General features: G+C 30.6%; 2 protein-coding genes across 2 annotated transcripts; one reads left to right on the forward strand and one right to left on the reverse strand.

The window, feature by feature from the left end:
- The first annotated feature begins 411 nt into the window (after positions 1-411).
- Positions 412-7,843, forward strand: LOC111428969 (uncharacterized). Its single transcript, XM_023064731.2, has 8 exons — positions 412-529; positions 987-1,125; positions 1,179-1,346; positions 1,398-1,534; positions 1,589-1,753; positions 2,106-2,409; positions 7,427-7,563; positions 7,616-7,843. Exons 2-8 carry the CDS (start codon positions 996-998, stop codon positions 7,781-7,783), a joined length of 1,209 nt encoding a protein of 402 aa, XP_022920499.2. The 5' UTR covers positions 412-529; positions 987-995; the 3' UTR covers positions 7,784-7,843.
- Positions 7,844-11,553: 3,710 nt separating this feature from the next.
- LOC111428765 (La related protein 7) lies at positions 11,554-13,359 on the reverse strand. The gene is made up of 3 exons (XM_023064441.2): positions 13,102-13,359; positions 12,369-13,035; positions 11,554-12,312 (listed from the first exon to the last, which is right to left on the reverse strand). Exons 1-3 carry the CDS (start codon positions 13,259-13,261, stop codon positions 11,754-11,756), a joined length of 1,386 nt encoding a protein of 461 aa, XP_022920209.2. The 5' UTR covers positions 13,262-13,359; the 3' UTR covers positions 11,554-11,753.
- Positions 13,360-15,013: the final 1,654 nt, after the last annotated feature.

Raw genomic sequence — 15,013 nt, forward strand, 5'->3', positions numbered from 1 at the left:
TTCTGTTGACCTCAGATAAAGGTTGACTTCACTTTCACCTCAACGGCTCCTTCACAACCAAAAAGTAACCGTCTGAGCTGCAGTTTGTAAGGCAGCTATGATTTTTTTGAGGATATTCGTGTCTTGTTTAATGTTCAATTAATTTTAAAACAGTATCAATTGTATTTGGCCTAAACTAATAATATGTAATAATCGTATCGTCGGAATCATTATAACAGAAATCTATACGTCTGTTTGAACATGTGAGGAGAAGTAAATGATATTTCATAATACTTATTAACAGTTCCTAATTAAATAATAACTGTAATCTGCGAGTAGCTTTTCTGTTTCCAAGTTATACACATATCTATCATATAAGAAACCTGTATATCTGCTTGATTAATTATTTATTAATTTCGTTTTAAGAGTAGTCGTTAAATTTACTGATAAAATGGACGTGTTCTAAAAAAAATACATTTATTTGTGAGTTTGGAAGAAGCGGTAGTGTATATGAGAAGTTGATTGATTTGGTTACATAAAAAAATTCAAGGTAAGTTTGATTTTCTACAAAAATATTTACACTATTTATATCAATTTCCTTTATAATTTCTTTAAATAGAATACATATAACTTTGTAAATATCTATAAACCATCTATGATTTGCTTTAATATCAAACCAGAATCAAATTAAAATTTAAGATTGGTATAATTATAGCATCCTTTCCAATATATTTTTTTTGAAGTGAGATGATATCATCATAAATAATAATTGTGCAATATTTATCAATGATGATTAATACAAATTAATAAATATTACGTGAACATTTTTTTTGTAGAGTATAGTAAATAATGTGTAACGAACCTTCACTTTATTCTATTTATAAATTGATAAGATTAAATGGAAACATTAAAACCAGGTCATGATGACTTGATTATCCCAATAATGTTTTGTTTTTACTTGCAATAGAAATAAATTGAATTAAATAATTTTTTTTACTTAATTTTAGATTAATAAAATGGTACCGAAACTAACTTATTTCAATTCTAAAGGATTAAGTGAAACAATTCGATTAATGTTTAAATATGGTGACATTGAATTTGAAGATGTTCGAATTGAAAGAGTTGATTGGCCAAAATTAAAACTAGGTAAGAACAATCATCACAACCTTTCCTTTTATTTTAATAAAAATTTATTTTAGATGCTCCTTTTGGTGAAATGCCTTTTTATGAAGAAGATGGTAAACGTGTTAATCAAAGTGGTGCTATTTCTAGATATGTAGCTAAAAAGGTCAAGTTAGCAGGAAAAGATGATTGGGAAGATTTAGAAATCGATTCCATCGTAGATACATTAACAGATATAAGAACAAGTAAAAAGAATTTTTAATGGAAACTGATTATAAAAAAATCTTTCATTTTAGAGATAATCAAAGCTTTGTTGGAGCCTAATGAAGAGGTTAAATCAAAGTTAATAAAAGTCTTAATTGAAGAAACTTTTCCGTTTTATTTAGAAAGACTTAATAAACAAGCTGTTGGTGGATATTTTATAAATGGAAAAGTATGATCCTAAATTAATTTTTATGTTAATTATTGTTAATGTGTAATTATTTAGTTAACTTGGGCGGATTTTCATGGACTAATCATTTTGGAAGCCGTTGAGCTTGTTACCAAGAAAAAACTCAACCCGGATTATCCAAATTTAGCTAAAGTAATCGAACACGTAACAAACATCCCACAGATTAAAAAATGGATTGAAGTGAGACCTATAACGGTTACATAAAAAATTATGTTATGCCTAAAATAAAGACCTTATCTGTTACATAAACAACTTTTTATCTCATTTATTTATTTTATCTAAAAACACCAAAAAATTCCACTCCTATTAATTAAATGATTCACCTAAGAACTTTCTAGAAAAAAAGTAATATTTTTTTGGGAAATCATTCAATATCTCCCAAAAAAGTTCTAAATTTGTGCAAATCATTTACTCGATCTTAGGATTGTGTATGAGTTTGTAGGTAAACTCAATTGAAACTTATAAATACCTCGCATTCATAACGACTCAAATCAGTTTTGTCACGAATTCCATACGGTTAATATCATTAATTATTCTTTAAAAAAACAATTTTTTTAAAATGTCTCCAAAACTAACATATTTTAATGCAAAAGGTCTCGCTGAATTGGTGAGATTATTGTGCAAATACGGAGATGTTGAATTTGAAGATGTTCGCTTTGAACGTGAGCAATGGCCCGAATTAAAAGCGACCACTCCGTTTGGACAAGTGCCGCTTTGGGAGGAAAACGGAAAAGTTGTTTCGCAAAGTGTCGCAATTGCTAGATATATAGCCAAAAAAGTTAAATTGGTTGGTGCAAATGATTGGGAAAATTTGGAAATTGATGCGATTGTTGATACAATAACCGATTTAAGATTAAGTAAGTTTAAGAAATTGCTTTAACGATTTAATTAATGCTACATTTTTAATAATTTTAATAGAATTTACTCCGATATTCTACGAACAAGATGAAACGAAAAAAGCTGCGTTATTAAAAACCTTCTTGGAAGAAACTTTATCGTTTTATTTAGATAGATTTGAAAAAATGGCTGGAAGTGGTCATTTAGTTGGAAATAAGGTAATTAACTTATTATTAATAATTTTCTTTTGTATACATGTTATTTCGTTTTTTTTAGTTAACGTGGGCTGATTTCAATCTAGTAATTCTAAACGATGGTTTAACAGTAGTTACTGGAAAAGCAATTGATTCCAAATACGTTAATCTCTATAAAGTTATTGAAAATGTTATTTCTATTCCACAAATTAAGAAATGGATGGAAATTCGCCCCATCACACCAACGTAAAGTATTTTTTTATTATTAATGATTTAAGAAACAATAAAATTATAAATATTAAGATTTAATTTAATGTTTTATTTTTCTTTTCCCTAAACTTTGAAATAAGTTAAAAAATAATTTAAAAAAATTTATGCAACCTAACATGCACAATAGAGAAGATCCGAAATTGACAAGTGAGATAGGCGTAAGTATGAGACACTTGGGAACATTGTCAGAAGAAAGCTAAAGTTTCGAAGCTTCAAGATCACTCGTCTCCAGTTTCTCAACGATACAATGAAGCTGAAAAAATTGAAAAATTCTCGCCGAATGATTCGCCTGATCACTAGTGGTCGTTTATCAAAAATTCTCTTCACTGATGAGAAAATTTTCACGACAGACCAGAACTAACGTCAACTACTAAAGAAGGATCAACAGAAGACTACTGCTGCAAAAACCAACGGCCGAATATCAGATTGATGTAATGTTAACCATTGAGCCTCGGCTTAATTCGTCAAATGATTTGTAACATCATCTGATAAAGCCGAGACGCCACATACGATGATCAATTCATTTTGATCATTCAGCCTCGGCCACAAGTAACCTTGCCTTTTTTAGTCAAAAAAACTTCATTTGATAAAGCCGTGGCACCACAATATGATGACCAGTTTTAGGTTGATATAATATTAATCATTGATTCTCCGCCTAAAGCAATCTCGGCTTATTTAGTCAAACGATCTGCAAGTTTCAACTGATATGTATTTCTGAGAAGCTGTAATATTATGATAAGTTTTTGGAAAGCGCTATTCCTATGGTCTTCGATATCACAAGTTCGCCTATGTTACTTCAACGATTTACTATTGCACTCCTTCTGCGCAACTGACCGGCCAAAACAGATTTCCACAAGCTGTATCACAGATTAACCAGAAAGTTGGTTTCTTTGGTACTTGAGGAACCGCATTTTTTGTTATTCTATGGCTATACAAGCTGTACTTTGTAGTGTAGCTGGTCCGATTATAATAAAAATACAATTCCACAACATCATTCAAACACTAAAAAGCTCTTTAACTAAATACGTTATTTTGGTGTTATATTTTAGTTAAAAATAAATGAAAACTATTTTGATTGCAAGCAGTAATGCACTGTAGGATGCATACGAAAAGTGCTTGCAATGATAAAAAAAGTTGATTTAGCATCAGAAATCTACGAAGTTGAATCCACATCTATGTCGGCCAAAAAGCTGAAAAAAAATAAAAATAAGAACTACTCTGTTGTAATTAACCTAGAACACAAAAATTTCCTCCTGATAATTTAATTATTGACTGAGAACTTGCTGTAATATACTTATGACTAACAGAGAAACAGCTTTAAAAGATCAAATCAGGCGATTAAAAGACCAGCGAGGTCCTTGAATGTGATGACAAATTGCGGGCCCAAGTTTTTTCAATGTAACCACCTCTAAAGACAACAATGTATTTGTTCGTTACTAATGAAACAATATAATGAAGAGCTTTTTTTATGACAAAAATTATAATGTTCAATTCCATCTGCAAATCCTGAAGAATCCGAGATAATTGGATCAAATGATGAATTAGTGAATTAACTTGCGAAAGACACATCAGTGATGCTCAGTTCGATTTTAGAAATGGCATGGGTTCACGAGAAGCTTATTTGAAGTCGTTTTGTGTTTAGCCACTTTATGTACAACTATTCTTTCTTTTTTACCAGATCTTCTATTAATTCGTTCCCCCATATTTTAATACTTTTATTTTTGTTTCTTATGCCTAATGTTGCATTGGCTGCTTTATGTAGGCTATTTATCATATTTTGATAATTTTCTTTAAGAGACAATCCTGTACAAATACCATACAAATACTAAGTACTATTATCTTGTAAGCCATTTAAGTTGTACTGTGTACAGTCTTTATTTAGTCTTTATTGATACAGGGTTCTTTAGATTATTCCAGCAGGGAGCGTATATCATAGCTCTTAATGCATAAAGATTGGATCCACACGTAATTCCTCTTTGTACTCTAATGTCATGTATATGCAGTTTTGAGTCTTGTTTGACGATGACGTAGTTAATTATGGACTTTATGTGTGGTGCCTGTTGTTTCCAGGTGAATTTGTGTACCAATATCACCTCTTTGAGACTCCTCTTTCAGCCCTTTGATCCTTAGGCACTCCACTATATTTCTTTTAGTCTTTGTTAGAATTGGCTAAAAAGGCTAAAATCGTTTAAAAGGTGATTGGGAAAATTTAGAAATTAATTCCATCGTAGATACATTAACAGATTTAAAAACAAGTAAAAAAATTTTTGATAGAATCTGACTATAAAAAATCTTTCTTTAGATTAAAAAATGAATTGAAATGAGATCTACAGCAGTTCCATAAAAAAATATGTTATGCATAAAAGACCTTATCTGTTAGATAAACAACTTTTTATCTCATTTATTTATTTTATCTAAAAACACCAAAAAAATCCGCACCTAATTTAACAGAACCTATTAATTAAGTGATTGTGTTCTTAGGTAAGAACTTTCTAGAAAAAAATAATATTTTTTTGCAAAGTCATTCAAATCATTAACTCTTCTTAAGATTGAGTAAGAATTTGTAAGCAAACTACTAAACTTCCACAGCAGAAAAATTCAGATCGACACCCATGATCAAAAATCGTCAGGTTTCACTGCAAGATACTGTTATTTCCAGAATTTTCAGCATTTTACAAAATCCTTATTCTCAAGCGAAACACCATTATAAGGCAGATTGGTGTAAGCATAGAAGAAAAACTGAGTAAAGGGAGTTGAGGCATGAAAGATACCAAGCAGAGATTAGATAGAGAATGTAGTTGAATATTGCTTGAAAGGAGAAAAAATTGGTTGATCACAGAAGAAAGAAACTAGAGACTAGAAATAGAAGAAAAAGATTGAATAAAGACTGAAGAAAAAAGAAATATGTTGAACAGAGACGAAATAGACAAGATTGGAAATGGTTTTAGAAGAGAGGGATTAAGAGAGAAACAGACTGTGCACAGAAGGCGGAAAAAAAGGCTGTTACGAAACTACTATCAGAAGAAAGAGATAGATTAACAGGAGAAAAGACCAGGAAAAATGGGTAAAATAAAGGTAGATAGAAAAGAAGACATAAAGGCAACAAAAGTATTAATGAGAGAATAAGCACATAGAACTACTAGAGAGAGAAAAAATTACGGCGAAAAGAGGAGGTAGACTGGAATGTAGATTGAACAATGATCGATGAAAAGACATTGGGGAGAAAGGAAGAAGACTGGAAAGGGATTATAAACGCAACAAAGGCATAGGTATAAAGAAAAGGTGCTAAAACGAGATTGCAAAAAAAAAGCATCTCAGTAAAGAAGAGAATTGACTTGATAGAACTGGTAATATCAGAAAGAGGTTGATCAAGGAAAAAAGGCTACAATTGTTTAAAAGATGTTTGGGAAATTTTAAAAATCGATTCAATCGTAGATTAACAGATTTAAAAAACAAGTAAAAAAGATTTTTTAATTTAAACTGATTATAAAAAATCTTGCTTTGTTCGAGCCTAATGAAGAAGTTAAAGCTAAGTTAATAAAAGTCTTAATTGAAGAAACTTTTCCGTTTTATTTAGAAAGACTTAATAAACAAACTGTTGGTGGATATTTTATAATTGGAAAAGTATTACTCTAAATTAATTTTTATATTAATTATTAATGTGTTAACTTGGGCGGATTTTCATGCATTAATTATTTTGCAAGCCGTCGAGCTTATTACCAAAAAAAACCTCAACCCGGAATATCCAAATTTAGCTAAAGTAATCGAAAACGTAACAAACATCCCACAGATTAAAAAATGAATTGAAGTGAGACCTATAACAGTTCCATAAAAAAATATGTTATGCATGAAAGACCTTATCTGTTAGATAAACAACTTTTTATCTCATTTATTTATTTTATATAAAAACACCAAAAAAATCCAGTCCTTATTTAACAAAACCTATTAATTAAATGATTCATCTAAGAACTTTCTAGAAAAAAAATAATGTTTTTTTGCTAAATCATTCAATATCTTACAAAAAAATTCTAAATTTGTGCAAATCATTAACTCAATCTTAGGATTGTGTATGAGTTTGTAGTAGGCAAACTCAATGCCACCACGTCATTGAAACCTATAAATATCTCGCATTCTTAACGACTCAAACCAGTTTTCCCTCGAATTCCATACGGTTAACATCGTCAATTATTGTTCAAAAAAACAATTTTTTTTAAAATGGCGCCAAAACTAACATATTTTAATGGAAAAGGTCTCGCGGAATTGGTGAGATTATTGTGCAAATACGGAGATGTTGAATTTGAAGATGTTCGTATTGAACGTGAGCAATGGCCCGAATTAAAACCGACCACTCCGTTTGGACAAATGCCGCTTTGGGAGGAAAATGGAAAAGTTGTCTCGCAAAGTGTTGCAATTGCTAGATATGTAGCGAAAAAAGTTAAATTAGTTGGTGCAAATGATTGGGAAAATTTGGAAATTGATGCGATTGTTGATACAATAACCGATTTAAGACTAAGTAAGTTAGAAAGTTGCTTTAACAATTTATTTAATGATACATTTTTAATAATTTTAATAGAATCTAGTCCGATATTCTACGAACAAGATGAAACGAAAAAAGCTGCGTTATTAAAAACTTTCTTGGAGGAAACTTTACCGTTTTATTTAGATAGATTTGAAAAAATGGCTGGAAGTGGTCATTTAGTTGGCAATAAGGTAATTAACTTATTATTAATAATTTTTTTTTGCAAAGATTTCTTTTTTTTAGTTAACCTGGGCTGATTTCTATCTCGTAACTGTAAACGATGCTTTAACACGAGTTTCTGGAAAAGCAGTTGATTCTAAATATGTTAATCTTTATAAAGTTATTGAAAATGTTACTTCTATTCCACAAATTAAGAAATGGATTGAAACTCGCCCCATCACACCATTCTAATGTATTCTTTTTATAATTAATGATTTAAGAAACAATAAAATTATAAATATTAAGATTTAATTTAATGTTTTATTTTTCTTTTCCCTGAACTTTGAAATGAGTAAGAAAATAATATAAAAGGTGTATACAACTCAACATACATAACATATATTAAGGAAGCCAACTTACTCAACAGATAGAAGTAAAATTTCGGACCTGCTTGATTTTTTTATTACGAAAAATATATCGCTTAACTTCGTAAACATAGAAGAGTTAGTGCTGGACTCAGATCATTCACCAGTAATTATTACTCTAAATAACAAAGTATGTAACAAAAAACCCTTTTTATCACTAACTAATAAACTCACTAACTGGAATCTATTTCAACAAACATTAGATAATAAAATTCATGTTAATGCTCTTATGAAAACAAACGAAGACATTGACAATGAAGTAGAAAAGTTCTTAAAAGACATACAAAACGCAGCCTGGGCCTCAACACCAATTTTAACACCAAAACCTAAATCTAATACTTATCCTAAATTCATTAGAGACAAAATTGCAGAAAAACGAAAAGCATGAAGGAAATGGCAAACCAATAGAATTTCTAGTGATAAAACTAAATTAAATAAAATAACAGCCGAATTAAGAGCATTAAGAGATAGCCACAAAGAAAATAATATTCAAAATTAAAAAGACCTTACTGACGATGCCAGTACTGATTATTCTCTGTGGAAGGCAACAAGAAAGCTTAAAGTTCCAAAAACACATACACCTTCAATTCGAAATAATAATGGAAATTGGGCTAAGAGCAACCAAGAAAAAGTTAATTTGTTTGCTGAACATCTGAAAGAAACTTTTACATCAGACAGTCCAACAACTATGCTAAATAGTGTCCCTAGCGTAATTCAAAGTGATCAGCAGAGTAATATACCATGTGTAAGAATGAAAGAACTGTATTATGAAATACAAAAACTAAATATAAAGAAATCAGCAGGCTATGGCCTAATTAATGGAGAAACATTGAAACATCTATCAAAACGGGCGATTACAAAACTATTACACATAATTAATGCTGCTTTTAAACAGAAATACTGTCATAGAAGAAAAAGCTCTAATACCAACCCATCAATTTGGGTTTAACATGCAACAATAGACCAAGTGCATAGAATAACGAATACTATCGAAATAGCAATGGAAGAAAATAAAGTCTGCTCCGCCGCATTTTTGGATGTTGCACAAGCTTTCGACAAAGTCTGGTTGGATGGTTTAAATTACAAACTAGACCAAATACTACCATCAACGTATACTCCACTATTAAAATCGTATCTTTCTGATCGATATTTTAGAGTAAAATACGAAAACGCTTATTCACCACTACATGAAATACGGGCCGGAGTTACTCAAGGAAGTGTGCTTTGCCCAACACTGTACTTACTTTACACATTCGACCTTCCTCAGGTACCAGACACTTTAACAGCTACATTCGCAGATCTTGGTTGTTGCAGAAAATGAAGTAGTTGCAGCAAATAAGTTACAATAGGCCTTAAATTCAATAGAAAACTGGACCAAACGATGGCTAATAAAACTAAATACAAATAAATCGACATACATAAACTTTACTTATAAGAAAGTAAAATATGTCCCAATACACATAAATGGCAATGCAGTCAGTTACGCCGACACCGCAAAATATCTTGGTATGACACTGAATCCCAAACTCAAATGGAAAGCTCACATAAAAAAAAAACGTAAGGAACTTGATATCAAGTTTAGACACCTACATTGGCTTATTGGCAGAAAATCAACGGTATCACTAACAAACAAGTTGCTAATATACAAGCAAGTATTAAAACCAAAATGGACATACGGAATCCAACTATGGGGTTGTACCTGCAAGACAAATGCAAGTCTGATTCAAAGATTCCAGAACAAAGTACTAAGGTGCGTAGTGAATGCACCCTGGTATATAAGAAACACCGACCTCCATCGCGACTTGAAAGTAGCATCGGTGTCATCCGAAATTGCATCATTCGCATCTAAACATGAGAAGAGAATGTACGATCATTCCAACATCGAGGCCATCCAGCTTCTCGACAATGAGGATGTCCCGCGTCGCCTTCAGAGGATGAAGCCGTTCGATTTAGTGACCTAGTGCCCTAGTCGATTCAATCGCGAACAATAGTTGCGGAATTATAACAAAAACAATAATACCGTAAACAAATGTTCCGCGTATCGCAGTGTGCGCGTTTTTGTGTTTTGGTCTTAAAACGGTAAAAATATGACAATATTTATCTATATTATGAGTAAAGCAAACTGGACCACTGGGAAAAGCTGCAAAACATTATCTAGTTTAATTTGGTGTTAAAAATAAGTAACTAATTAGTATGTATTTACTAGGTGTTATACAATTGTGCTATGCATAATATAGAAAAAAAAATAACGTATATTAAGTGAAGTGTTCGCAATGAGTTAAGTATCAGTAAACATAAGCAAAATCAATTATATGCTGATAACAAAAGCAACTCAAAACAACCGTAGAATATATGTAAAAAATCACCGATTCAAAGGATAAGTCGTATTAAAATAGGCATTTGCTCAAACTCTAACTCAATATTATAGCGATTGAAGTTTACGGTTTTGTTGTTCACTATTGGATGCAGATTTAAAAATCCTGTTCAACACGAAAACCCAAAATCAAAACGAAGAAAATAAGTTAGAGCGGTGTAAATTTAATTTGCAAAGTTTTAGTCAAGAATACGTGCAATTCCTGTACATATTTTGTCTAGCAAACAAATTACTCGCAGTTCGTGTAGGAAATGACAATGCTGAGCAAATATATAAGAAAATATAAAAAAGCATACATGACGCAGGAAGCCTTGGACTACAGAGAAGCTGCAAATGAAATAAATCAAGACCCTTATCAACGTTGCGCGTTGGTTAAATACACAGGACAGTACTGACAGACAGATATATATATATATATATATATATATATATATATATATATATATATATATACACAATACAGCAAAAAAGTGAAAAGCGAGGCAATTCGAAGCAAAAATAAAATATGGAAGAAAAACATGCTGAGTTAGATAGAAACATGGATAGAACAAAGGTCTTGCAATTGATTAGTATGATGTATATGAGTAGAATGATTCATGGAAAAATCATTGTGAAACATTGCTAAACGAGGATCGCGCAGAATTCAACTTGCGTGACATATATATAGAAAAACCTGTTCCCATAAAAATGCTGTATTTTATCCTGACGAAAACTGGCCTCCCAGAACTATCATTAATGTGGAAAACTCAATATCTTCTCATTTTCGACAATGAAAGGTTTTAAGCAGAGATTTTGCCTATCTCTTAACTTGTTTAAAATATACATCCAAGAAGCGTTGAAAACATGGAGAAAACAATTTTCGAAAATGGTTAGGTATGGAGATGGAAGATGAAAACTTGACAACCCTTTTCTTTGCTGATGATGAAATTGTTGTAGCAAATAAAGAGTATGATATTGACTTCATATTTAGGAAACTCATGGAAGAATGTTGGAAGTGGGGAATGAATGTATAGTAATAGGGAATGACATGAGTGGTCCTGAACTACAAATATACAACAAAATAGGAAGGTGTAAGGAGTATAAATGATCAGGCAGAATAATTTAGAAAGAAGGAACATCTGCTAAAGATATCCAGAACTGTTCATACAATCAAATAAAAAATATCGTCGTCATTAAATATAAAGAGGTAATTTGAGAAACAGTAAAATTATATACATTAAGACTTTACTAAAGACTTTTATTTTTCTTTTCCTTAATTTCACTTCAATCTTAACTAAATTTCAGTATTGTTCTGAAGATGTTTTAAACTTTTCTTAAAACAGTCAAAGATAAAAAAGGTATTTAGCATATTGGGTAATTTAACATATGCTATTTTAATAGAAATTTTTGTTTCCACATATAACATATTATTTTTATTAATACATTAATCACTATCATCAAACTTGATATGTTTCCCCAATTCTTTCTCAGCCTTTTTTAATAATTTATCCCTACCTCTATGTTTTTTGGTTTGTTTCTCAAACTTTTTATTTCGTTCTTCTTGAATTTTCAACCAATAATCCTCTTCATCTTGTCCCTCCAAAATAATAGCTTCATCCTTAAAATTTTCGAAACAAAACTTTTTCGCACTCTCGCTATTTAAAAATCTCACAAAAACGTCATCACTTTCTTTAGAAATATCAATATATTGAATATTGGTGGATAATGATTTTAGTTCGGCTTTAATTTTCTTTTGATCGTACAGTTCGGGAAATTTCGTTTTAACAATAACGCCAGGAATAAAATCGGTTTTTGGTTTAATATTGTTTTCAGGGACGGATTCTGGAACTTCTTTGGAGTCTTCCCATGTGTATGGACTTTTTTTCAGTTTTGTTTCATCGAGTTTAGTGGAGAATTTTTTCTTGTAAAGGTATTGCTTTAGTTGGCGCATTTTATCACGTTGATTATTGAGGTATTTATTTCTCATTTTCTTCCATTCATGTCTGAAAGTGAAATAAAATCATTAGTTTTATTTTAATGTTTAGATTTCATAACTTACTTAGAAAAAATTTGTATTCCTAATTCTTTAAAATTATTTTTATTCCTGTTCTTTTTACTTTTCTTCTTCTTCTTTTCTTCACTCTCATCTCCATCAACATTACTCCCATTTTCTTCATTTTTCTCTTCAACTCTCACCTTTTTATTCTCAGCATCGTTTTCAATACTTCTTTTTCTCTTCTTTTGATTCTCTTCAACATCTTCATCAACTTTAATTTCTTCTTTAACACCATCTTTTTCTTCACCTTCAAATGTAGTTATGCTACAAAGGTCTTCTGGAGCCATTTGAGACGACATTTTGCACCCGATTTTTTCAAAATATTCCAAAACATTTTTCACATCAGCTTCTTTTTCAAATTCAACAAAAGCAAATCCTTTATTTACTTTACTATGTTTATATTTTGGAATAGAAATGTACACAATGTTTCCAAATTCGCAAAATAATGATGATATCCAATCGTGTGTAGCATCAGCTTTGATTCGTTCAACATAAATTGTACATTCATCAACATTTTCGCGGATATTTAACGGAGTTTTTCGTTTAACTTTGGTTTTATCTTCAGAAATTTCTAAAAGCTCAGATCGTTTTAATGCTTTCACTATATCTTCAATATTTGAGGTTAGTTTACGTATTTTATTAAATTTCATAAAAATAGAGAGGTCAACAACTAAAAAAAATTATCGTATTAAACTATATGTTATTTATTTTATTTTAATAAAGAATAAGTACTTACAATCATCCTTTTCAACTAACGGTAACAAAAACTTGTCTTTGGGGAGGTTAGAATCGCCAAAATAAAATTCCATTTGTTGCAAAATTGAATTATAAAGCTGTTTTTTACGATGACGACCTTTTTTATGAACTTGTTCTTCTGTTGCTGATTCTAAATCCATTTTTGAATGTTTCTATTTCGAACGTATTTTAAAAATGTTAAGGTTAAACAAGCAACTTTTTAAGGTTAATTGAATTGTAGTCACCTGTATTACCGACCCGTTTAAGAAATAAGTGTTTTAACAAATTTATAATTAAAAGGTACAAAAAAATGCTTTACACCGATATTTTCTTTTAAAACTAATTAAACAAGTTTTTAGTGAGGTTAGCATCAACATAATTTTATTTAATTTATTTAAAGCGAATTAAAAATATGTTGCATATTGGGTTGCCTAAAATCTGATATTTAAAATTTATATTTGTTAAACAATAAATTTATAACAAAGAATATTCTAAAAAGCGTTATTCATGAAAATACATCATAATGAATCGAACCAATCTGATTTATAACCAGTTATAACTCTCTCCAAAATATGATTAATGGTTGATTAAAATTGTTCATTTTCATATATCATTTACAAAATTTGCGACGGGTCACTAAGCCCGATAAGTTCAAATTAGTCACATAAATAAAAATATCATTTTGCCTATTACTTATGCAATCTCAATCGTAGCGTTTCTAATTTTCATACTTTTCGCTGTCTACATTAACTCATTTTTTGTAAACTAATAATATCATTGATTAAATCTGCCATCTGTAAAAAAAAGAGGAAATGGGATGAAATGAGGTACTTACTCACCATGAAAAGGTAGGTCAGATCATGACTTCCGCAAAATTCAATCCTGGCACGATGACAACACGGTTCAAGACTTTATTTCTATATCGTTCAGAAGTAACAGCAGCAAATAATATCTGTTTTTGTATGCATAAACGAAGATTTATGACAAATAAATATAAATTAGTAGAGTTGCGAGAACGGTATGAAGGAACAGATATTGTATTCAGTTAACAAGCGCCGAATGCCGCAGTGGATAAATTCTTTACACGACAACTCTCAATGGACATCCTCAATTCCATAATGACATCTTGGTAAGTAAGGGAAAGAGAATTGCAGACACCAAAGAAATGTTGGGACCAACAGAATCGCGGAAATAGACAAAACGCAACACTTGTGGTGTATGGTAGCTACGGTGAGATGATAAATGTAGGGCAAGTCATACTTAACTCATTCTTCCTAAAATCAAGGAATGGTGTAGTCGAAAACGAAGCGAGATCAGTTATTATTCCACCGAACTTTTAGCAGGAAACGGTTTCTTTTGTAATTTAATATTGTAAATATTATGACTTCATGACAAAGATAATGAAAACTAAACGTATGCAGCATCTCCTGAAAATCCGTGATAAGAAAAAGTAGGATGAGAATATTTGATAAGTGGAAAAATATATGATAATGTAAGTTATTAGGTTGAGATCTATTATAAAAGGTAAACAAAATACCATATTTTATTTATATATAAACAATATATAAACACTGTAATCGATATCTCAACAATCGATTGGCTTCTCTCAGTCCATCATGGAATTATCAGAAAATACAATACACCATTAAAGAACCCCCAAATTATTAATAAGATATCCAAACACCACAGCTTGGTCTGCACATTTTCTATACAAACAAGAGTTTCATTCACTATAAAGACCAGGAATTTTATGGTTTGATTTCTTACCTCACCTCCTTGTTTAATGTAAAAGGTGCCTTTTGGTTTTATCTGCATTCAGATTTAATTTATTGGTGTTAAACCACTTTTCTCGTCGTATTGTATGCTTTGTTTGGGTTTTAAAATTTCAATATTTGTATCTACATATCGCACCG

The sequence above is a fragment of the Onthophagus taurus genome, chromosome 1 (genome assembly GCF_036711975.1).
Source record: "Onthophagus taurus isolate NC chromosome 1, IU_Otau_3.0, whole genome shotgun sequence".
In the NCBI taxonomy this organism is placed as follows: domain Eukaryota; kingdom Metazoa; phylum Arthropoda; class Insecta; order Coleoptera; family Scarabaeidae; genus Onthophagus; species Onthophagus taurus.